Consider the following 26,438-nt stretch of genomic DNA (forward strand, 5'->3'; position numbering starts at 1 on the left):
GGAAATTATTTTGCTGATTCTGTTGCTAAATCTGCTGCTGTTTCACCTGAGACACACTTGCTTCAAATGTATCTTGATTTTTCTGCGGCTCAGACCCCTTTTGATCCACATATGTCCCGTAATGACATCCAATCAATGGCTAGGGCTGCAGAAAAGTCTGCTTGGAGGAAACATGGTTATTGTGATCCAGAGATAACCCTTGCTTGCCTAAGCAACTTTTTCCCCACATGGTGAAGTTTTCACATGGGTTGGAACATGTTTCAAAGAGGGGTATCATTGATTTGATTGCTCAAAATTTGGATTCAGTTGGGTTTATCACTGTAGCAGAAAAGTTTTTCAAAAGATGCCTGGTGTGTGCTCAAGACAATATAGGTAAGTTGCACAACACAAAATAATCAACAAAATAATCAAAATAATCAACATTTGAGATGAGGAAATATGGAGGGAGGTATCCTGAAGGGAGGTATCCTGACACCTATACATTTCATGGAAATGGAAAGACTCTGCCAAGGGTTTTTTGCACAGGCTGTTGTTATTATGTTCATTTGATGGTGCCAGTGAATTTATTTCAAATGACAAGTCAAGTGGGAAAATACTTATTCAACTGAAGCAAGTGAGTTAAATAGTGCATGTTAGAAAACCCAGATCTCGTCCCACAGAGCTTATAGATATAAGAACTTTTGGTCAGCAAGCAACTTATGGTCAACAAATCTCCTTGTATGAAATGCTGATGAGCCAGTTGTTGATGCAATATTATTGTTTTTCCTGATAGCTATGTGTCCCTTGAGTTGTGTTAAAGCTATGATCCACAGGTTCGTCACTACCTCATTGCTGTAGCAATACAGTCTGATGTGAAACTCCCTTTGTTTAATACACTATTGGATGCCCACTCATATCTAATGGTTGATGGCAACTGTGAGGACATTAATGGTGAAAGCTACCTCCAACAACTTCAACTCAACTTGGATGATTTCAAGGATGTGTAAGCATGCAACACCTGCCCTTTAGAGTTATCACTTGTATTATTGTGTGTATCTGTTTCCTCATTCTTTAAAACATAGGGTTACATTATAAAGTGATGACAAGTGTGAAATTAATTAATTACTATTTTGCTTGCTCAAATATATGTTAGCACAAAACAACTTTTGCAATATTGTTTGGATTTTAAGGACAACACGTTGAGCTTGATATATACAAAGGATTATCAAATGATAACAGGAGGAAACGTGAGAGAGATTTAAATAGTGGCAATCATTTGATGTATTTCTTGTCTATATTATATATTTTACAAATGTTCTCAAACCGACTGAAAGTGTTTCAACACCTGCTCTACATCATCAACATGCTGTGTCTATTTTAAACTTAGTGCCTTGCTGTGTAAAACGAGACAGCTGACTGTATGTAAGTTATTTAGCCTCTGTAACAGTTTATGTTGTACCTTTGCCTGAGCCAATGGTAAGACAAATCATGGTTATGTAGATTTATTTGTCTCTGTAATGTTGTTATCTGACAAGCCTTTAGAGGGCATTTAATGCCACTTTGGTCCACACTTGTGTGCTGTTATTCTGGCACACATGGTTGTGAAGAAATCTTACCCCTAGACTAGTCAAACTTTTGACCCTTGTTTCTATCAGAGGGTTGGTTACTAACCTTTAGGATTAGCTATGGATATTTTTGATTCTGTACTATCAAATATTCTAGGGATGCTTAAGAACTGGGTGCCAAATCACGAGAGAGAGAAAAGGTAATTCTATGTGGTATGCTCTCTCTATCAGAGATATGATGAATTGTACTTCCGATTGTATTATTTGATTACATTATTTCAAAACCTGACAATGCTCCCTTTGTCTGTTTATCACATAGTATACAGTAGTAATGTATTATGGTAAAAACCCAATGAAGTGCACTTGAACCCATTTACCTCTTTCTAACTTTCAAAAGAAAGCTATTGCCATTATTTGACATGTAAACCTAGAGTGTTAGCTTTAAGATTGCAATTATAAATTGAATATTGGTATTTTATTCCAGAATTGTACTGTAAATTCATGCTAATGTTGAGGACAACATTTATTTTGCAGGGGAGGATTGCAGCACCTGAAAGGATATTTTATTTTATAGTACTTTGTTAATATCATTTATTCACATTTGGTTCAGTATTATCAGTAATATTCAGTTATTTTGATTTAGTATGTATATTTGTACCTGACAGCAGGGGGCAGAGTGAAGCTGTTTGTCTAAAAGTACTGCTAGCTAAGTAACTGCAGAAGAAGTAGTTTTTTGTTGAGGAGTGTTTTGCTGCATTGACAGCTTGTTGTTTTATGTTTTACCAGCCTTGTCGTGTACAATAAAAAGAGAACTTATTCTACACCACACTGTTGTACGTCGAGTGGTGTAATATTTTCATTAAACAATGACACCAATCATAAGGATACTTCTGTATCAATCACATACTTCCATATCCCAAGAGCCTGATCTGAAATAGTCTCTTGAGGGTAGGAGCGGGCTTATAAGAAGTCATTTCAAACATTCCATCCCATTAATCCTCCAGGCCATTTCAAGAGCTGCTTTACTCTTAAGTCAGGCAACTATCCATAGGTATTATGACTTTCAGTTCAGGGCTACATTGCAATGCTTTATAGGCCTGAATTCCATGGTTGCCAGGAACTGCAGACTAATGAATCCTCCTATTTAGCACTAGCACAAACATGAATACACACATAGCATGACATACAGAAACATTAGTTAGAGGAGAATATCCATCACACTATGTATCAGTGTCATGGGAGTCATGTTTTATTTGCATGTGTATAAAGGTACTACTTCTAAACTTCTCCAAACACATTTTCAAAGACAAATCCGTTGTCTTGCTATTTTACAATGAGCTCAGTATTAAATAATAATAACAACCGTATTTTCTCTAATAGTGGCCAGGGCCTTTATTTACATCAATTGCAGAGGGTACAAGGCCTTTATTGGAAGCAGGCTTATATTAGAGGGAGGCCTTTATTCCTAATTCCCTGTTATATTTACTCATATTTTAGTACGAAGCCTCCCTGTTTTCTGATCTGCTCCCGTTTGCTGTGTTAAATTTTTGTTACTGCGTAATGCTATTACTAAAATTAAAAGCCCATGGACATAATGCCTTCATTTTCCAACTTTTATTGTGAAACATTACACAAACATTTCAATTTAACTTTTGTTAAGTATGACCTGTCAAGTACCGGAGGGGAAATATGGCCAATGTCACATAAAAACTAAACAAATCTGAGGTAACGTTACACTGGATATAAACATTAATAGCCAGTTAACAGCACAGTCAAATATCGAATATCAATCAGCTGTCTCTCTAGCTCCTAGCTAACTTTCTTCCTCCCACCTCCAGCTAGCTGTGCTCTCCCCTTGTCAGCCAACAGCAGCTCACACTTCTGTTTTTTCCAGTATTTGATTCTTTTCGAATCATTGTCAAAATCTCTTGCAGCTTTCGCTTCTTAATTTTCCTCTGCATATTGCAAAACTCTGTCTTTGAATTTGACATCAAATTTCTGTCTGATGGGTGCCATGTTCACTCTCTACAGTGTTGTGGCATCGGTGTTATGGAAAATTTAGTCACTGACACTTGCATAGGTCCTACATGGTACTTCAAATATAGCTACCGCCATCTTGTGGCACTTGTACATTACTACAAACCACAGCCACGTTATAACAGGCACCAAGAGGAGGGGGGTGGACATTTCTTTTCATTTGATGACGTTAAAAGTAAAGTTAGGCTTTGCTGTCGGTTTCCCAACTCATTTTAAAAAAAGACAAGAGAAAAAGAGAGGGAGCTAGAGAGTGACTGAAGAGATGGAGCTGGTAAGAAAGCAGTGAATCAGATCAAAAAAAATCTACTTGTTTCACAGCAATTACTTTCTAGAGCACAAATAAACAAACCCACAAACCACTGTACAACCCTGCAGCGGTGTGCAGCAACACCTGATTTGGTCTGAATATGGCCTTAATCCATCCTTGTTTTTTCTCTCCCCGGCCTGTATTTGGGGCCGGCCTTTATTTGTTCATGTCAACCACACCCCTGGCCATTATTGGAGACCCAGCTTTAAATTGAATATTGGCCATTATTAGAGAAAATACGGTATTAATAATTTAACGGTTGATGAGACGTGTTTGACAAACCATAAACAAACTCCTGCTGATATATAAATTGGCTGGTTGTGACTGCATCATTGTGTTCCAGTTAAACAAATGTTAACCAATTACTAATATTGTGACCATTTGACCATTAATTTGCTGTCAGTCCATCCAGTTAATATGCTTTCTCTATTTTGTGGTTTAGGATAACAAATTGCTACCAGCCTATCATCATATACTGTCTTATGTGAGCATTTCTCCTGTCTGGGTGTTGGTCTGAATGGGGTCAAATGAAACCCAGTTGGACAAAGTAATCACACTATATCTATGGTTTATCCCACAGGTTGCAGTGAAAATGCTCACACTTATCATTTCTGTCAGTCGGGGTCACCTTCCAAATCTTGGTTATATGGTTTATTGCGTCACTCTGTACCTATGCAATTCCATGCACTCAGCATTCTGCTTTCATTGATTGGCAGCTGCATGTGACAGTTTTGAAAGTAATGTGGACACCACCACTGATCAATAAAAAAATGCCTAGAACCTAGGAGGCATTTCGTAATGAAATCAATAGCTGCGCTTGGCTTCTGGCATTAAGCTCTTTGGCCAGGTTGTTATTTAGTCATTGTTGCCCTACACCAGCAGCATAACCTGGCTACCATAACAAATCAATGGCAGCGTATCACAACCAACATTGCAATTACTGGCAGGGCTGGTGAGGAATCAATGCAGCTTTTAGCCATTACCACTCCTTGTGGGAAATCACAGGACATTATTTTTCTTGGGGAATCTGCTGCACAAAGGATGATGTCTGGCTGCTGATATTTAAGATCCATTGAAGACGTTCAGATTCCATTTCGTTTGGGTGGGGCACAGATTGGAACAGCAAAATAGAACAAGGAGAAAAACTCAGATTTTAATATCAGCTATTGACGTGATATGTGATCATAATGTACTGATCACTGGCAGCTCCGGACAAGAAAAAGATACAGACTATGACTATGACTTAATATTGACATGTAGATGTGTTCAGGCCTGGACTCTTATCAAACATGAGGAATTTGGGACAGATTGGACAATGTAAAGCTGAGTTACAACAACTTCCTGTTTAATGCCCCAAACATGCTTTGGGGAAAACTGTCTGGCAAGCCACACCAAGGGCATTCCATGAGATATGAAAGCTTTGTAATTTAGTATCACAGACATCTTTAGATGTAATCTATGACATTTGAAGTCACTCGGGTTAAATCTCTTGGAGGTGTTCATTAAAGTACAATGCCTGATAGTGACTTCACTTTGTGAAAAAAATGCAAATTTGATTCAAAATGACTGACTTCCTGTTGGAGATAGAGTATGGCTCCAAGAGACTTTTAAAAAAGTTTGTAGATGCTACAGCTGCCCACCAAATTTTGTATATCTACGTCAAATTTAAAAGTGGGGGCTTTGACTTTGAAAATTCCTAGGGGGTGTTCTGGAGCCATTTTGCCACACCCATGCCAAGACCCATGTCAGATATCAAGTCATGCCACTTCTGATGCATGTGCAAAGTTTCATGAGTTTTCGAGCATCCCCAGCACCTCAAAAATGTTAAAAGTAATTAGGGGGTGCTATAGAGCCCAAAAGCCACTCCAAAGCCCAATATTGATACAAATTTAAGTATTTATTATCTGGAACATATATGCAAAGTTTTATTAGTTTTCATGCATCCTAAAGTTCTCAAACATGTTTTCATAAAATGAAAATTGACGCACAAAATCCAAAATGGCTGACTTCCTGTTGGGTGAAAAAATTTGAAAAAATATGTATTATGTTAAGAATGATGAACCCAGTAGTACTATGAACCCCCAATTTCATGCACATCAAAGTGTTGTTCCAAAATGGCCTTGCATTTGGGGGCAGTATGGAGTCTGCTGGCCACACCCGAGCCCAGACAATACAGAACTTTGCAATTTTCACCAGTTCTGACGTGTGTGCTTTTTCATGCGTTTTCGAGCATCCTAAACCCCTCAAAAATGCAATGGCGTACTAGCATAATAATAATAATAATAATAGCATTAATAATCCCTTCAAAAACAATAGGTTCCTAGCACTGGAGGAGGTTTTTGAGGTAAATAATAATAATAATAATGATAATGATCTTCATTTAAATAGTGCTGTTTTGAACAAGGTTTCAAAGTGTCCCACAAGTGAAAGCAATAAATGCTACACACAACAACAAATGTAGGGGAGAGTCTGAGCCTATTTGTTCACCTAAATGAATTAAAATCTACACTCAGCACATGGTTTTGAGACTGCAAGAGGACTAGAGTGAGAGGATTTCTCAGTAATTGTCTGCTCTTAGGATAGCTGTCTTATAGAGCTTCTCAGTGCAGGTGTATAGTAGTTGTCGTCATCATTATCCAGTAAAATCAGAATATACATCCCCAACCTTGACATCAAAAAACTGAGCCAAAACTGTGGCATCTTTGTTGTTATTTGAGAAACAATAGCAATTCCTGGGTCTGTTATAAAATTATGTAATTTGGTGATATTGACAATATTCAATTTATAGAATGACAGCTTTCTGTTTGTCCTAAAACAACAATTACTGTTTAACCTTGAAGTAAAAAAAGATCAAATTCCAAAAATATCACACGTCTTTGTTTTATAATTTATTATTTTGAAAGATATCTGGTAAGAAATGATGAATGCTTCATAGGAAGGAAGTAAAGGTCAGCTTGTTCAGCATTACAAAGTTCTTCCATAATAATCACAATGACTGCACCATACATACTGCAGCCATCAGTGTACAGAGCAGAGGGAAAATGAGAGGAGTTGAGAGAACTAACATCATCTGTGAGCATGTCACCTGTCATTAGCATCATGCTTTCACATGTATCAGCATGTCAAAACATGGAGAACATGCCTTGGGCCAAATAGACACATTATCAGCATTCTCTTTCTCTTAGGCAGACGCTGCTTGCTCACAACAAAACAGGCTGTGACTCCCCTCCTAAACTGGTGTATACCCTTCCAACAAAGTGACTGTACTGGGCTTACTGGGATGTGACAGGGAGAGGGGCTGGTGAATGGGGAGAAATAACTCTCTTTGTCTCTTTGTCAGGTGTTATGCATACACTTTTCAAAGCACCTCATGCTGGCAAGACATTGCTCTTTGTTCAAGCTCAGACTGAGTGTTTCAAGCACCTGGCATCCAGAACACACCAACATGACATATGTTTGATTAAAGAGAAATGACAGGAGTTTGAGACAAAAGTGATTTTGACTTTATACAACTGAAATCTAGCCACAGTCTGGAAACAGTTTGTTCACTGAGGTTTGATGGAAAGATGAAGAACAGAGAAGAGAGAAGCTGGCTGCGTGGAAAGCAGCAGTGGAATCCACTAGGGACAAAATTAGGGGGCACTTTTGTTTTCAAGAGTAGAAATACATTTCCTGATGTCTCTCCCAACCTTTGCTGGGCTGTGAGTATATAGGCACCAAACTGTCATTACCTCAACACTAAGATAAAACTTAGCAATATACAGATATGGTCGAAAATATTGGTACCCTTCCACTTTTTTAAAAAAAAATTAAATTTTCTCTGTACTTGGTTGAAACTGACAGAAGTATATAGTTAATTTCACATCAAATATAACTGAAACTTTACGTTTGATTTACAATTTAACAGATTATTTAAAATAATAAAACAAATGAAAATGGCATGGCCAAAAATATTGGTACCCTTAAGTTAATATTTTGTAGCACAGTCTTTGGAGGCAAAAAACTACAGTCAAACACTTTCTGTAACACTGGCTTTTTTGTGTCTCCCTCTTAGATGTGGGGTCTTCCTGGGTCTTCTACCATGGTGCCCATTTTCATTCAGACAGCAACGGATGGTGTGACTTGAAACTATTGTACCTTGAACTTGAAGATCAGCTTGGATCTGTATTGAAGTTTTCCTTGGTTCTTTCTTGACCATTCACGTAATCCTTCTGTTCAATCTCGGGCCAATTTTCCTCTCGTGGCCACATCCAGAGATGTTGGCTACAGTTCTATGGGCCTTAAACTTCTTAATAATATTGGCATTAGTGGTCACAGGCGTTTACAGTACTTCCACTCACACCTACGCACGGTACAATTATTACCTGGGGACATCGTGATTTAGAAACCCCTCACCCCCAAGTCTATGTTTTGCGAAGTGCATTCGCATGGGATACCCATAACACAGAGACATCACACTGTATAATATGTAGGGAAGACCTTCAAAGGTGATTCTTGCTTTGCACTTTTCATTTACAACCTAACTTCGTGGAAAGGAGAAGGGGAACAACAGGTTATGGATAGTCCCTTGAGAGCACTTTGTGTCAAACACAGGAAGTAGTGTATTGTGCTCTTCCTCCACCTTCTGAGTTTCTGGGTGATGGGTCAGATTGGTTTTATGCAACAGATCCAGACATGTTCCACTTCTGCAGTCATCACAGGAGATAACTTGAGCTGTTAAACTGTAAATGATACTGTGTATTTTGGACAATAGATCATTTATAAATCTAAACCATCAAGTTTAGGCAAGACTTCTGCTTTTGCAGGAAATATGTTGTGGAACCCACACAAAGTATACAAAGATATAGCTAGTTTGTTCAGTGGTCTTGCTGTAGCACTATGGCAAGGCTGTTTCTGTGTAGTCCACATGAATAACTGACTCACTTTATCTACACAATCAATGCATTTAATGTGTTACTTGAAATATTTAATATTATAAGTCTAAAATATAGCAGTAAAGGCAGAGTTCAAATGTTCATTTGTATAAAGAACATTTTAAAACTTTTGTTAGAGTTTTGAAGACTTATGACATTGGCAGTTCAATTCTTGACATTTGACTTTCTATCTGTGTTAATTAATTTACATTAATGTCATAAACAAAGTGTGTATAGCAAGATCGAGCAGTAGATTTAAAACAGTTATGAAAGAGTGTGACACATGTTTGCTGAGACAGACTGAACTAAAACTAAAACTAACTTATCAATCAATCAATCAATCAATCAATCAATCAATCTTTATTTATATAGCGCCATATCACAACAGAAGTCATCTCAAGGCACTTTTCACATAGAGCAGGTCAAGACCGTACTCTTTAATTTACAGAGACCCAACAATTCCCCCATGAGCAAGCACTTGGCAACAGCGGTAAGGAAAAACTCCCCTTTAACGGGTAGAAACCTCAAGCAGACCCCGGCTCTTGGTGGGCGGCCATCTGCTTTGACCGGTTGGGTTGAGAGAGAGAAAGAGAGAGGGAAAGGGGGAGGGGGGACAGAAGAAAAACATTCACAACAACAACAACAACAACAAGCACAAGCAGCAACAGCCAGGGAAGGATGCCATCAGGACTGTGAAGGACCGCGAAGGTTCAGCCCGGGGGTCAGGTTTTCCTGTGAGATGAGAAAGCACAAAAAACTCCGGGGAAGAAGCAAAGTTAGTGACATGCATTGATGTTACATGAATGCATACAGATGGAGAGGAGGAGGAGGAGAGAGGAGCTCAGTGCATCATGGGAAGTCCCCCAGCAGTCTAGGCCTATAGCAGCATAACTAAGGGCTGATCCAAGGCGAGCCTGGTCGGCCCTAACTATAAGCTTTATCAAAAAGGAAAGTTTTAAGCCTACTCTTAAACATAGAGAGGGTGTCTGCACCCCGGACTGAATCCGGTAGATGGTTCCATAGAAGAGGAGCCTGATAGACTTACTGTCCCTTCAGTTGTAAAGCAGCCAAGATGGCAGAGCTGATTCAAGATGAGGTATTCATGGCTTTCACCACCTATGGTGCTATGGTCATTCTGAAGATGATGCTGATGGTGCCGATAACTACATATTACTGCCTCACCAGAGGGGTAGGTAACAATAGTTCCTAACAAATTAGCCTCCTAATAACTTCAAAGTTGTCCTTTTTACATGTTGTAACCTCTAAGGCCGTATTCAGACCAAATCAGGCGGAGGGTCGAGTGGAGGTGTGTTTATTTTTGCTCTAGAACATAACCGCTGTGAAACAATTAGAAAATAACGTTTTATTGATCGGATTCACCGGCTTACTCACTACCAGCGCTCCCTCTCTTCGTTCACTCTTTAGCTCGCTCAACCACAGCTGCTCTCTCTCTCTCACTGGTGCTCTCAGCTCTCTCTCTCTCTTCTTCTCTCGTCTTTTTTATAACGAGTCGGGACAGCATAGTCTAGTGTACTTTTAACGTTATCAAATGAAGAGGAATGTCTTCCCTTCGTCCTAGTAACGTTTTTGTACTCCCTCATGGCAGACTCCCTAACTCTTAGGCTGTATTCAGACCAAATCAGGCGGGCTGGCGAAAATGCCAGTCATCCCATTCATTTGAATTGGGGTAGTGCATTTCATCTGCGGTCATTTTGGCCACTGCGGTGCCACACCGGATTGTGGCCGGAAAGTTGAGCCTGCAGCTGAAGGCTGCAGTGGCCAATCAAAGCCAGAGATCAGATTGATCAGAGTTGTAAACTCTGCCATGAGGGAGAACAAAGACGTTACTAGGATGAGGGGAGAACATTTCTCTTTGTTTGATAACGTTAAAAGTAAAGTAGACTGCGTTGTTTAGTTTAGTTCTGTTGAGTTCTCTTTATACATCTTTATACATCCATGATGCCAGAGTTTCACTTCCTCTTTTGAGTCACAGCGAGGAAGAGGGCAGCCACTGTGACGAGCGCTAACCATTAATCTTAGATAAAAGCGTGTTAGCAAAATGGAAATATAATTTTGTACAGTGAAGTACATAAATTTAGCTGATGTATTCAGTGTTAGCACATCAGTTATACACTGAATGTTTATTGGTGTTGTTTCAAGCACATCTGTTGTCCACTCAATGTTTATTTGTGCTGTTTTTAGCACCTTAACCTGTGCCTTTTAACCACACTGAGCTGCACCTTTGCTAGTTGTTAAAATGTTTTGTGCAGGTGACTATAGTGGTGCAGGGCACAAAAGCACATGTTTTTTAATGTTGATGTAGACATCTTATGCCAATTGCCATGTGAAGGAGGGAGTGTTTTGGTATTCTTTCTAACTGTGTTTTTTAGTAACCACAGTTCTATGAGAACACAGAAACTTGAGACTACTATGTTGTTTATGATGGGATTTTACAATTATTAATGTCTCATTAGTTCTGATGTTATCCTTTTAAGAAATATAGAGTACAATGAGAGAACTTGATGAGGTGTATTCTAGCTTTTATTTTATGGTCCACTATTTCACATTAGAAACTTGAATGTGAGTTCTGACCTTGCCCACTATAGGTCAGGTTTTTGGACCTACCTGGAGTTTGAGCCTGGACACTGTTGGATGTTTGATGGCAAGCTACAACCCAATGGAGTGGAACTAGAGACTCAGTTGCATGCAGAAGAGATTGAAATCCCGGACTCAAGGACCTTGTCTCTTCACACACAACTAACGCATTCTACAGTGCGGTAGGATGAAAAGTTGCCACTTCCACAATGGTACAAATAGAACTATTAGCTAGTTCTGGATGATAAGTGTGGGACACGAGGACTGAGTTCACATCAGTGACTAAAGTGACTGAAAGAGAATAGGATCTGATTGAATCTTGAATCTAAAGACTTTTGTTTTTGCTTTATACATATATATATGTATATATAGATATATATTCCCTGCAACCATTACTATATTTCATAACTTTTAGTAAAAAGGGTTACACTTTCTATTGACAATACAATCAATCAATCAATCAATCTTTATTTATATAGCGCCATATCACAACAGAAGTCATCTCAAGGCACTTTTCACATAGAGCAGGTCAAGACCGTACAATGTGTTCTATTTAACAGAAAATATCCAATGTATAAAATCCTAATCCTATTCTGCAAGTTATATCTGTCAGTGCAATATGTTCATATGTTCACAATAGTCAGTCATGTGGTAGGTTGTGTGTTTGTGTTGCTATCAGTTGCCCATTGTGTTTTTTTTGCACTTTGTTTGAATGGAAGAATAGATATTTGAATAAATGTCACCAGAATGACCTGGAGAACATTATTCCCTTCGTGGTGGTCAGCCTGCTCTACACTCTGTCTGGACCTGAGCTTTCAGCCGCTCTGCTTCACTTCTTTGCCAGCTGTTGGATCTTCCACACCACTGCCTACATCGGTGTGGCCCAGCAGGGGTCTGTACTTGATCCTGGGCATTGTTAGGATGGCATAGGTGAGGAGTAACCAGGTGTTGGATCTGGGAGGAGCACAGCTGGTTATCAGCAATAATTGATTATTGTCAGAGATCATTATTAATTATTAAAATTAATCAAATATTTAATATGAATGAATAATAATGGGGCACCACCCGGAAAATTGGGACCAATAACCAGACAGTGAGGTAGTCTTATAAAAGAGTTCACAAAGAATGCTAATATTTGAGGGATATCAACATTCACAGGTGAACAAAGGTTTGAGTTTGAGCTCTGACTCTACCTATCTGACTCAATAATGACAAAAGACTTCTCTTTAAATGTATAACAGTGTTTATTAAACAATAGCAAAGTTAACCAAGTTAGCCGATGCTTTGGTCAAATCTAATTCTACCTGAGCAAACATACATCTATGTACAGTGAAGACACATGCAAGTGGAAGCGTGTGTGTGTGTGTGTGTGTGTGTGTGTGTGTGTGTGTGTGTTTTTGTGGGCTGCTTTGTCCACAGAGAGTGCGCGTACAGATGTAATGCACATTGTCTGATTTTCAATCGAAAACAACTTACTGTCTCACTCACGGTGGCACAAACGCAGTCTACCGTGGTGAATGGTGGGGCATAAGAGTTATCTGCCTCTCCATCAAGAAATCCTTTCTTCCTTCTGCAGGCAAGTTGAGAGCACTGGGTTGCAGCAGCAGTCTCGGATCCAGTGATTGTGTTTGGGAACACGGGGCGAAGTCTCAGCTCGTCCAGCAAGGGGAGGCTCTTCAAACTTTGCGAGGGAAATTACACATGCACGCGGTTACCTCCTTGAGTAAACTGGCTCATTGAGAAGGCAGTTACATGGACAGGCGATGTTCAATTCATGCAGCCGGTTCTTAAAGCTGCAGTGACGTCACAGCTGCATAGCCATGACTTCCAGTGGTGTTGGTGCATCTCTACCAATGAGAGATGAATTCACACCAAGGTGTGAACTGAGCAAAGCAAGCTGGGATGCTTTAGCATGCTTTGTTTGACTTGGTGCCCTTCCTTCCGTTATCAGGCTCTGTGACTGCATGCAGGCCTGCCTTTGTCTCATGCAAATGGAGTATGAGGCCCAATACGAGTATTTATATCACCCACACAAACATTACACATTATATTCTTGATAGTGATGGGAGAAATTAAGCTTTCATAAGCAGTGAATCATATGAAGCAACTGTGTTGAAAATGGTTCACAGTTTCGAGGCATTTGATACAGTCAATATGGCGACATCTGCTGGGCAATTTTGACATTGCTTGCAGGATTTGGGACAAGATGTCATGAAAGGGGAAGATGTAAGTAAACTCACAGCTGTCATCTGTTTGATGTTTTCTGTCACATCTTATTCAATAAAGGTTATTTACCAAAAACTGTCTCAGTAGATGGATGTACACATATATATGGCGATAGTAATTTTAAGGTTTATAGTAACCCCTTACTACTTTTTTAAACTCTGTGATGAATTAGGGACAGTAAGCTCTGCGACAGATTTATAACTGGCTTTACACAGTGACATGAAACAAAGAAATAAAAGTGATTGTGCCACAATTATAATATAGTGTTTAAGGATGTGCTTGTGCAACTAGGAAAGTGACTGTGCTAATGAAAAAAGAAAATAAAAACATGTGATGTGTATGTGCAGGGGGGGTCAAAGATTGTCATCAAAAACACTTCCACAGAATCAGGCTTCAGTCTGCTCCTCTTCTTTCTCACTACCTCTGTAGCTTTGGAGAAGACCTGTTCACATGACACCAATGTTGTTTGGGTACACTGCCAGCTCTTAAGCGCAGATCAAACACTTGACCTTTTTAGGACTAATCAAGTCAAAGTGCCCCCACACATATGATCTGGCTCTTTTTGCTGGTGCTGCCTCCATTATCCCTTTTTTCACTCCCTCACTCTATCAAACACTCACACACACACAGCCTTTCAATCGCACACTCTCACTTTCAGCAAGTCACTCAAACACTTTCTAATTCTCTGTCACTCACACTAAATTTTTTATCAGTCAACTAAATCGAACTGCTGATCTGTGTATGCTTTTATGTGTGTGTGTGTGTTGGTTGGTGTGTCTATCTACAGTATAGGTATGTGTGTGTATTTATGTCTGCCTATTCTAGAGCATGTATCTAATGTAATACTTCTCGTACTTTAATCAAACTGCCCCTGGCTGTCTCTTTGGCGTATATGCAAAAATCTCCACTCAAAAACCCACAAAGTTTGGAGGGATTCTGCCCACTTTTAAACATTATGGGAGATTGACAAGCACCCGCTCCGCATTCAAACCATATGATTCAACACACTGAATGTATATAAATATTTACAGTCATTGATTCAATCAACCGTGTTCAGAGTTTAACCAACACGATCGCAGTCTTGCACATGCACACAACACGCTCCCAATACGTGTGTGACTTAACAGAGTTTGTTTGGGATGGTCATGTGATTTTTGCTGTGGTAAAGCTAGGTGTCAATACATCTTGCCATGATACTTCTGCTTTGAAAGGTCAATACAGTGTTGAGTAGTCTGTTTCAAGCATGACATCACTAATTATTGCACAATCAAGCAACAGTTAACGCTACATTCAGTCCACCATCATTTTGGCAAAGGTTATACCACAATGAGCTCATTATATTGAGGTGCATCTGTTTGTCTCCACAGGGCCGGCCTTCAATCAATTCCAGCTGAGAGGCAGCTACAATATCTACAAGACACACATAATTAATACATGCAACTATTTCAATAATAAACATTCAACCCTTCAAGTTTGTGCCTTATTTCTTTTACCAGTACTGTATACAAATTGTGCTACAAAATACTAGTATTGAAGAGGACCTTTATTACAGGCGTACTGTTCACTTTCTCCGTGGCTCTCCATGACCACCAGCTTCTACACATGCTCACATCCCTACACAAAACCTAAATCTGTTTTTATTTCACTTTTGCTGCAGCTATCTAAACTAGTTTGATTACTAAACCAAGGTCTTTGCATTTATTTTTTGTGTTGCCATTCACTTGCTGGAAAAATTTTCACTGATGGAAATTTTTAAACCAAACTTTGCTATCAATTTAATTGCAACTCAAAGTAATGGAACACGTATTAAAACTCAAGTGCAACCATGAAATACTTAAAGTACAATTGTAAAATCAAAAAAAAAAAATCAAAAAAGTCATCCATTTAAAATGTTTAAGAATAAAATCCACTTAGTTAAGCTACAACATAACATCGTCTCAATGTTAAGTCATGAATCCAACTTAAAATATAGCCTTTTTTTAAAAAAAAAAAAATCCTAAGAAATTACGTCCATGTTAGACAGATCTGCATACTTTATGTTCAGTGCCATCGCAGGGACTGTGTGTGGCCTATGTAGTGAAGGGTAAAGTACAGATGTGGAGGTCGGAGTGGTGTTGATGGTTTGCCTTTTTGTTAATTGTAACCATGATCTACCCTTAGCCTTAACCATTCTGTAGTTTCCATGTACAAATGATGCAGAAAGAGAGTTTTTAAAAATACTGTCATTGGATGTACAAAAATACTGTATGTAATCTGGGGTTGTGTGGGGTTGAATATTACACAAATAAAATCTTAAATAAAACATTTAATATTGACTTTAAAATGTCTCAAATGTGCAAGTACATACATCTTAGGCTAGTGCATATATTTGAGGCTAAGTTGTTACAATACTTCAGTCACTGACAACAAGAGTACCAGTTAACATGTCAAATGACACTGTCCCACCCGTGGGACACTTTAGCCTCTGTAACTTTGGTTCAGGACCACTCACTCATTCTGACTGTTTGGTTCTGTAATTTAAAGAGTTGCCTTTCAAATGAGACCATGGTTATGAATAGTAACCTTTTTATTTTGGTTACATTATTTTTGGACAAAAATAGGGGTGCCTGGTTGGAAGTTAAAGTCTTATTTCAGATCAGGACTTCTCCCACAAATTACACAACCTGGGATGAATTCCAGGCATTTACATCTAACTGATCTTTGGACTTGACAGACTTGTCTCGGCTGTTCATGGTGACTGTGCGAAAAAAAACAGGTAAGATCCACATGTTTTTAACTGCACACCTCACGCTGTCTTGCTTTTGTTAAAATAGAAAGAAATTAATCTTGATATTGATGATTCATCAATTGATACATTCTGTCAAATAACTTGCATGTTCATGAAACCAGTTTTGCTGTTTGTCCAGCTTCATGTTTCACCACAAAGACAACTAAAATGTCTCTTGTACTGGAGAGATTAGTCTTTATTTTAGCTTTGTCTACTTTGTCTTGCTGGTCACTGTTTAAAGATCTGTGAACGGAACTGAAATCCAGGTATTCCTGTACCCCATCTCTGAACAGGATTTGGGAAAATCCTCAGTCCCCCCACACTCTTCACAAGGGGGGGGGGATGTGGGTCATCTCTTTTGCTTCATTGTCTCATCCCCTCTGCTTTTGGCAGAAACACATGGTGAGCTCAACAGATAAGTTTGCCCTGTCCTTCCCTTGCTAGGGTTGAGTTTGAGTTTAGAAATGGGTCATATCTACCACCAACCAGTCTGCAACCTTCACTAGTGGGTCATCAGGTTTTTATCACGTGATTACAACCAGAATTCATAGTAGTGATGCAAAATGCAACCTAGCTGCATGGCTGGATTAACCTGTTAGTAAAGGGCTGAGGCAAAGCTTTCCTGTTGGGCCCCTTTGACCCTCCTGCAAAATGTATTTAGGAATATGCACTATGTGATCACAATCTAATCTAAAATAAGTTGTGTTTTAAAACTATTTTGACACAGGACCCCTCTATAAGACAGAGCGACACAGTTCTTTGATGATGCAGAAGGTGTTTAGTGGAGCAAATTTTCAAACAAGTTTACAAACAATCAGATTGCCAAAAACCACATGACATGCAGTGACTTTGGGGGTCCGTGGGAATATGGGGCCCTGGGGCAGTTGCTCTTTTTGCTCAGTTGGTTATCCAGCCTTGCCTGAGATTTTTGTTGTACAGTGACATTTCCTCTTAAATCAAGACCTAAGCAAAATCCTTAATCAAATAATTGTATATAAATTGCTACCAACCAAACCTTTTCTGGTTATGTCAGGATACCGCATGCTTGGAAGCCCTTTGCACCCTCTGGCTCTGGTGACCTCACAGAGCACACAAGCTATAAACAACAAATTACAAACAACTTAACTAGATGCCATCACTTTATTGACTGAGGACCTTCAGTTGTAGAGCTACCTTTTTAAAATTTATAATTCGTAAATTAGTTCACAAATCCTTTTATTATTTGTAATTCACATGGGATATGAATTTAGGTGGAAGAGAAATAGAGAGAGGCTGAGTAGGTCAGTCTTGCTTTGTGTGAGAGTAAATATGAGGGTGTCTGGGGAGTGGATGTCTATCTGAGAGGCTTACATGCTGTGATGGGTCATAGGTGGGAGTAGTAGCGATGAACTCTGAGCATTGCAAAAACCAAAGAACACTAGGGGAGACACTGATTCAAGGGATGGGTTGATGGAAGGGGATAGGTGTCCAGTGCAAAAGATAGATGGTAGGAAGTAGGAATAAAGAGCACGAAGCACTCAGATTATAAATCATCCCATACAGAACACATACAGTCCTGCGCATGACTCCATGCTGCAGCAGATTAACCTATCATAGCAGTTCAACAACGCATATATGGAACTTGTAAGAGTACCACTAGAAACTTAGAAGGTATTTGCCATGCTAGCTTCAACTCAGCATGTGGTTCTTCAGCATTTAGCTATTGATATGTATGCATTTTTCCTCGCTAGTGCATGTCCACGTAGTTGTCTAATTATATGTTTGGTATCGACTATCATTTAAATGGGTATGGGTAGCTCCTGGTCGTAAAGCAAAGCAATGCTGAAGCTCCTTTTACCTATTTTAATTCTAATGGCCAGCAGGGGGCGATTTGATTGACTGCAAAAGAAGTCCGATTGTATGTAAGTCTATGACAAAATGACCCTACTTCTCACTTGATTATTCAGTAAACACTTCCTAATGAGTTAATGGTCTCAATTGCTAATGTCAAGTCTTCTTCAGTGCCTCAGGTTGTTCATTTTGTAAATCATGGTCCTATCTAGAGTCAAAAAGACTATTAAGCAGTGTATGCTTTAGGGTGAGAAAATTTCATTTCATGAAGGTATCGTAACATTTTGATCGCAAAAAAAAGTCTCGCTTGTTCACCATTCAGCTGTGATAAAAGACTCTCTAAAGAGTTGGATGTTCAGTTTTTTAGGCCATTTTTCACTAGAGGAAATTAACATTAGCTTCATTGTTCACCATAGATCGTATGCACCATACTAAACAAGCAGCAGCTAGCACTATGGTCCCTTTCGTCCAAATATGGTCACTCCTGGCTCCACAATCAACCATCGCAACGGTCAAATCCAAGATGGCGATGGTAAATTGCTAAACTCAAGGCTACCAGTCAGCAGTTCCAAAACAATGGGTGATGTCACATGATGTCAATTCCTCACCTCATGGTACACGTGAGCCGCAAGTTGTGATCTAATACGGCCTACTCATATCACAGCTGCTCCTCTGCCTCTTGTATCATTTCCCCGCTTTCCGGCTATCCCCTGCATTGTCATTGGCATTCTCCATCATAAGGGATACATGCCTCATGTATCTCCTTTTCATTCTTCTCACACCTTGAGTCTACGAAGTTTGGAGCATCCTAACACTACATCTCTGCATAGTCTTTTACTAGCTGGCTATCCTGGCACTACATCTCAGGAGGACAGCTTACTAGTTTCTCGTTATGCAAACTTGTCGTCAGTGTATCAGGACGTTCATCAGCACGTGACCACATCACTGTCAGCATATTTATTACGGCCTAACCTCAGCTCACTTTGATTGCCCCAGCAGTAGCGACGTTAAACTCTTGATGCTCCAAGAGCTGTACATTTAGACATATCAAAGTTTTCTCATAGGAGCGCTGCTCATAACGTTTTACCTCAGCCGCAGCGTTTCTTCAGAGTTGGGAGTGTGGTTATTCCGTGGCTTAAGTCTTTAGCATGCTTTTATTGAGGGAACTACATTCTGCTAACCATGTTGCTTAGCCACATTGGGATCTATACTTCTACCAGCTTTTTCGCCAGCGACATGGTGTCTGAATTTATTCTTTTAGCTAATTCCTGTTTATTAGATTCATTCATACATGTTGACACCCTGTTTCATCAACCTTAGTTCTCAGGCAATGTTTTGCCAACACTAATTCATTCAATCCTGAATTAAAGCGTCATTCTGTCTCACCTTTAATTTCATATTCTACAGTCTCCAAGCAAATTAAACGAAGGTATGTTCATATATTAAACCATGACTCCCTTCCCATCTATGTTCCATGTTAACATTTTTAAGCTCAATATTGCAGCATTTCAGGTCAGTCCAACCTAGTCAATTCAGGGGGTGTTCGTCCCTGCCTATTCACATATGGTCCACTGTTGATTTTAATCTCTTAAGCTCAAAACTGTATTTTCTGTGTCATGCTCAATTTTATGCTTCATCTCTCAGCAGATCATGCCACTTTCATAATTAAACAAGGCCTGTTTCATTTCCTGCTTGGTAAGTAAGCATTCTTTAGGAGAAACCATCAGGCTGTGTATTTCTTTTAATGATGGGGAGCTTGCACCCTGTATTTTGGGGGATTTATATTGCTGCTGCTCAGGGCAATGCCCCTCGACTCAAAATCTCCTGTAGAGTCTAAGTGCAACACTTTTAGACTATTATCTCCATCATCCGTAGAATAAACATTATCTTTACTTCATTCACTTGTTCTCCTATGAATGGAGCTTTAGATAAGTTCAGTCAGGAAGATCACCTTTGCACGTATAGACTGTAGTTTTATTTCTCATATCATTCTGCATTCACATCTCTCACGTATCTGTTACTCATTTTTCCTTGGCCTACTTTGCCAGGGCTGTCAGTTGACATCTGTTGCTCACACCAGCTGGTTACATCTATTCAATAGCAGCAACGACACAGCTTCATCATAACCCATCATCTGCCACTGTCTTTCATTCAGATTAGCACCATTCAGGGCTTTCTTTCAGGTTAGGGCGGCTACTTCTGTCGCCAACCAAGGTATTTCATCTGCCTCCCTGCTACAACTGAGATGGCAGTCACCCTCTGCCTACACATCTTCATTCGTCCAGACGTCAGCACTGTTCTCGCAAATTAAGATCTCTTAAGCCACAATCTGGTAAGTCATACATATAACTGGTGGTGGTGTTCTAGGTTATGGGCATCACAGCTCATTGCTATCATTGCTGATCATGTTGGCATCTCTTCCTCTCAAAGATCAAATCTGGTGCATGGCAGTGCTTTGTCATACCTATGGGTCATTTCACTCTGCTTTCGGGCTATCCACTCTCTTCCCCATGTATCAAATTTAGTTGTCGGACCTCACTCATCGGCTCATGGTCGCCTGACCTCTCATATCTGCTCACACACCAGCTCATGGTCTTCGGACCTCACGCACTAGTACATGGTCGTCTGACCTCTCATATGTGCTCACGCATCAGCCCACGGTCTTCGGACTCCATGCATCAGCTCACGCATCAGCACATGTCACCAGCTCACACATCAGCACACGGTCTTTGGACCCCGCATCAGCTCATGCATCAGCACATGGTCGTCGGACCTCACACACCAGTTCACGCATCAGCCTACAGTCTCTGGACGTCACGCATCAGCCCACGGTCTCCGGACCTCACACGTCATCTCTCGGTCTCCAGACCTCGCTCATCATCCCATGGTCTCCGGACATCACACATCATCTCATGGTCTCCGGACCTCACATCCTCGCATGGTCCCCAGACCTAACACAGCATCTCATGGCCTCTGGACTCATGGCTTTTTCCACTCATCCTAGTGTCTGCCAACTCACTATCTACATCATTGTTTCATCTTCATTCATCCAAGCGTAAGGATTACATATCACAATGTTATTATCACTGCACTCTGTCCAATTCTCCTTTCGTATCTCACTAGAATCCTCACTGCCGGCAAATTAAGGACTGTATACCTGGTGTCGGGTCATATGTCCTCAGTTCTCTTCTTTGGGGGGTTATCCTACTCTACTCTTGCATTCTGCTCCCCCTTTCATATCTGGTGAAATCACAATGGGGTCTAATCGCCAATGACTTTTCCACTTCATCCAAAGACTTCCACTTCATCATTCATGCTGTTCAAATAAACATAATTTCTTTCAAAGAATTGAGTCTCTCCTGATTGAATTGAGTGCAGTAAACACACAAGTCAAAATATTCATTAAACACACCACCTTACAACACAGGAGTGGGCACTGATCCTAACATAGGATTTCAACATATCTGATAGAAAAGTTATATATTAATTCTATTAATCCATGTATTCCTTAATTCTTTTAATCCATGTATTCCTATAGTAGTAATGACTTCATGAGCTTCTTTAATGATAAAATTCTAACTATTTGAGACAAAATTCATCACCACCTGCCCTCAACAGGCACCGATTTATCCACAAACACAGGAATCTTAGAAACAGCTGTAAAACCTGATATATTTTTAGACTGTTTTTCTCTAATTGACCTTCCTGAATTAACTTCAATGATTTCTTCATCCAAATCATCAACTTTTCTCTTAGACCCCATCCCAACTAGGCTGCTTAAGGAAGTCTTACCCATAGTAAGCACTTCTTTACTAGATATGATCAATCAGTCTTAATTAACAGGTTATGTACCACAGTCCTTTAAAGTAGCTGTAATTAAACCTTCTGTTAAGACACTTACTCTTGATTCAGACATTTTAGCCATATATAGACCTATATCTAATCTTCCATTTCTCTCTAAGATCAGTTGTGTGACTTTCTACATAACAATAGTTTTATTTGAGGATTTTCAGTCAGGATTTAGAGCACATCATAGCACAGAGACAGCACTGGTGGAAGTCACCAATGATCTCCTAATTGCATCGGTCAAAGGACTTCTCTCTGTACTTGTCTTGTTAGATCTCAGTTTGACACAATTGATCATCAAATTCTATTACACAGACTGGAACATTTAATTGGCATTACAGGAACTGCATTAAGCTGGTTTAAGTTCTATTTATCAGATCGATTTCAGTTTGTAATGATGAATCAGACACAGAGTTCCACAAGGTTCTGTGCTTGGACCAATACTATTCACCTTATATATGCCTCCTTAAGGTAATATTATTTGGAAACACTCCATAAGTTTTCACTGTTATGCAGATGATACCCAATTATTTATACCTATACCTAATTATTTATCAATGAAGCCAGATGAAACCAATCAGGTAACTAAACTCCAAGCATACCTTAAGGACATAAAGACATGGATGACCTGCAATTTTCTGCCACTAAACTCAGACAAAATGGAAGTTATTGTGCTTCTTTGCAAGGTTTCATTAGAGAATACCCACTTCCTTTCCTATAAAACAGCATTTATGATTTATAAAAAGCTGGCAATTTGAGGAACAATTTAAATGATTTACCCAGTCTCAGCATGTCCGCATTGCTCATCCAGGATGTATATTGGACATCTGCCTCTGTGTGCATTATGTTAAGTGTCTTGGAGATGGGGCTCATGGTCACAATGTATTCAGTGAGGGAAGAAAGCTTGGGAGGACTGAACCTGTTACACAATCAAACAGCAATAAATTATTTCACATATCCACATAATGTTAGTTAACTATTTCATAAGTTAATATGAATGGTGTTTTTGGCTTGGATATTTGAATAACTGAGAAGAGAGTACTGAGTATTAAATGATTAGATTTAGGTTATGTACAACTGTTCCTAAAAAGTACATGCAAGGAGACTTCATTCTATTGTCTAGCTAGAAACCACCATCCCCACAAATGCCACAACTTATAATTTTTACATTATCTTGTATACATGATAATATGTTTACCAGTATAAAATATTTAAAACATGAAATGCTAGTTTATAATAAGAGATTAGAAATATAATACTCCATTGTCGTAACTGAATTTAGGTTTACTTTACTTTAATTAACCAGCTAAAATAATTATTGAAAATAAATACATCACAGCTGAACATGTGCTCTCAGCTGAATAATCCTAGCACTGACATGGGTGTCCATGGTAGTAAATAGGGATGTGCAGTGAGTCCAGTATTTGTATTTTTATCTGTATTTGTTGAGGCAGCAAAATTATTTGTATTTGAATAAAAGTGGAGAGAGGCTTAAAAATCATGTTTTTGTATTTATTACGCTTTTAATTTTGGAAAATTAAAGTGTTATAATAAGCGCTTATGAATAAACTACCTTACGAAGGTCCCCACACTGGGTCTCAAACAGTCTCCCAGATCATAGACGACTTTGCTGACTACTGAGCTAAAACTTTACTCATCACCTCATTGCAGACAGACCCTACCTATTTATATACCCATAACACAGAGACAGAGAGCACACCGTGTAATATGTAAAGAGGAACTTCAAAGGTGATTCTTGCTTTGCACTTTTCATTCATTGCTTATTTTTTACAACCTAACTTTGTGGAAAGGAGAAGGAGAACAACAGGTTATGGATAGTCCCTTGGGAGCACTTTGTGTGTGTCAGTAGCTTAGCTTTATCCCTGGGGAACACCCCCAACTCCAGGAGTGATGAATAATGTATTTGTATTCGGGCACACCCCTAATAGTTAATAAAACTAGCTAGCTAATGTCCACAGGATGCAGATTTTCATACCTTTGTTATGATACTATCAACATGTAATTTACAATTAACCATTAAATGAGCCTGATCACAAAGATTTGCATGAAACTTACAAATTAGAGTTATATTTTGATTGGAGTATTTTAGTAGTGTGTGTAGGTTAAATTTTTCATGGGTTGTCAACAGCATTAGTATCAATAATGTTGATCACTGAAAAAAAACCTCAAAATTTAAGGTTATCTTCCACTTACATGTGGACTTTAAGTGCAATGGAAACTGATGGACCCTTCTCTGTTGTCTTTGATGATCCTCAGTATTCACTCCATCACCAAAAACTGGGAGTTCCACCTGGTGTCATTGGGGCAGATGAACTGGAGCCTAAACTCCCTTATAAGTACTTCTGCAACTATGATGGATTGACCACACTTGTTCCAGAGTGCCCAGCACCTGGCAAACGTTGCACGTGAAACCTTTTTGTCTCATTTGAGTTTGCTTTTTTTGAGCAGGATAGAGGACAGATGTCTCACTCCGCTACTCTGTGCAGACACTTTCAGTTTATAATTGTAGCATCTGTCGTCCGACTAAGTATTGATAACATGCTTAGTATTTTACAAATTAGAGTTTTCTATTTGGTGAACATGTGTGCTGATACGCGAAAATTAACTAACTGGGTTTTATTTCAATTAAAAAAAGCAAAATTACGGCAGGGGCGGTGGGCAAATAATGTAATTGGTATATGCCTGAACACCATGTAACACTGATAACACCTTTACATAGAATATGTTTCTTCAAATTTGATCGCGAATTTTTGAAAGCTAGTAATTCATGTTTTCAAACAAAGAAGAAGTTATCTCAAATAACTCCTTTGAATAGGGCCATGGGTGGTCCATGTCTGATGACTCAGCCTCGGTGGTGGGTTCTCTCGAATCCAGTTTGGGAATTTTATCACCGCTGATTGCTGCTGCTGCTGCTGGTGCCACTCTGATTGGTTCAGTTGACCAATTCCCCTCTCACTATTGATTACTTTTAAAAATATACATATATTAAAAAAACAGCAATGTGACTGTAACGTGTAACGCAACACAGTGTAAAAGTCAAAAGTACCCACAACTAAATCTACAGATACATGAAAAATGTACATAAGTGCAGTAACAAAGTACTTGTACTTTGTTACATTCCACCACTGCCAGTATGATAACCCCATCTTCATTCCATTTATGTGGTCATTGTACAAGATTTGATGCAATTTAGTTCAAAGGCACTTTAGGGTTAGGGTTAAGGAAGAGCATTGTGTTGTCGGTGGACTTGATGCGTTCAACACCTGTTTTGGGTTGTCTGCCGTGTTGCCTTCATTCCATTTCAAATTGCAAAACAAAAGGTGTTTTATGGCCTTTGTAAAATGGGAAGTTGCTCATTTAATTTTATATTTCCAAGAATATGTAGCTGAGGATATTTTAATATGAAATCATCATTCTTAAAACATAGAGTCTTCCTCAATTAATATTGAACCACGTCATCCAATAAAGCACTCCAACATTGTGTGTATGTGTCTATGTGTGTGTTTGTGTGTGTGTGTATTTGGTCGGCCTGCTCTACACTCTGACTGGACCTGAGCTTTCAGACTCTCTGCTTCACTTCTGCCTCTTTGCCAGCAGTGTGGATCCTCCACACTATTGCCTACATCGCCGCTCTCCCTCATCCCAGCAGGGGTCTGTCCTGGATCCTGGGCATGCTAGTCACTTTCTCCATGGCTCACAGGACGCTAAGTACAATGCTCTTACTTTAGAGACGATACTCGACCACCACTACACATACAAACATGTATACATACTAGGGGTGTGCCCAAATACAAATACATTATTCGGCAAAGCAGAAATAGTGGGTTTTTTATGAATATTTGTTTTATACAAATATTTTAAAAAATATTTGTTTTCAGGAAGAAAAAAAAAACGTCAAATGCCAGTGCGCAGGTTGGTTACATTGCTATCTCAGTCTCACTCCTCTGCTCCACTGAGGGTTTTCTCCAGAGATAAAGCTGAGCTAATGACACACGTCAAGTGCTCCATAACCTGTTGTTCCCTTTCTCCTTTCCACAAAGTTAGGTTGTAAAAAATTGGCAATAAATGAAAAGTGCAAAGCAAGAATTGCCTATGAAGTTCTTCCATACACATTTCATGGTGTGCTGTGTTATGGGTGTATAAATAGGTAGAGGTCTGTCTGCAATGAAGCGATGAGTAAAGTTTTAGCTCAGTAATCAGCGCAGTCATCTATGATCTGTGAGACTCCAGTTCGAGATCGGTGTGGGGACCTCCATCGTAAGATTTTTATTATTATTTTATTATTTATGAACACTTATTGTAACATTTTAATTTTCTAAAATTAAAAGCATAATAAAAACAAAAACATTTGC

General features: G+C 39.2%; 1 protein-coding gene across 1 annotated transcript; it reads left to right on the top strand.

Annotated features, from left to right (window-relative positions):
- Positions 1-9,766: 9,766 nt before the first annotated feature.
- mgst1.2 (microsomal glutathione S-transferase 1.2) lies at positions 9,767-25,873 on the top strand. Its single transcript, XM_042404013.1, has 5 exons — positions 9,767-10,008; positions 11,340-11,578; positions 12,121-12,311; positions 20,806-21,274; positions 25,631-25,873. The coding sequence occupies exons 1-5, from the start codon at positions 9,874-9,876 to the stop codon at positions 25,812-25,814; spliced, it is 1,218 nt and encodes a 405-aa protein (XP_042259947.1). The 5' UTR covers positions 9,767-9,873; the 3' UTR covers positions 25,815-25,873.
- Positions 25,874-26,438: the final 565 nt, after the last annotated feature.

This window comes from Thunnus maccoyii, chromosome 23 (genome assembly GCF_910596095.1).
Source record: "Thunnus maccoyii chromosome 23, fThuMac1.1, whole genome shotgun sequence".
Classification (NCBI taxonomy): domain Eukaryota; kingdom Metazoa; phylum Chordata; class Actinopteri; order Scombriformes; family Scombridae; genus Thunnus; species Thunnus maccoyii.

Excerpts from the sequence above, each read along its gene's own strand:
- mgst1.2 (XM_042404013.1), top strand. The coding sequence starts at position 9,874 with ATGGCAGAGCTGATTCAAGATGAGGTATTCATGGCTTTCACCACCTAT. Across the intron at positions 10,009-11,339 it reads GGGTAGGTAACAATAGTTCC|CTTTTATTTTATGGTCCACT; the intron begins TAACAAATTAGC and ends GGTGTATTCTAG. Across the intron at positions 11,579-12,120 it reads CTAACGCATTCTACAGTGCG|ATATTTGAATAAATGTCACC; the intron begins GTAGGATGAAAA and ends ATGGAAGAATAG.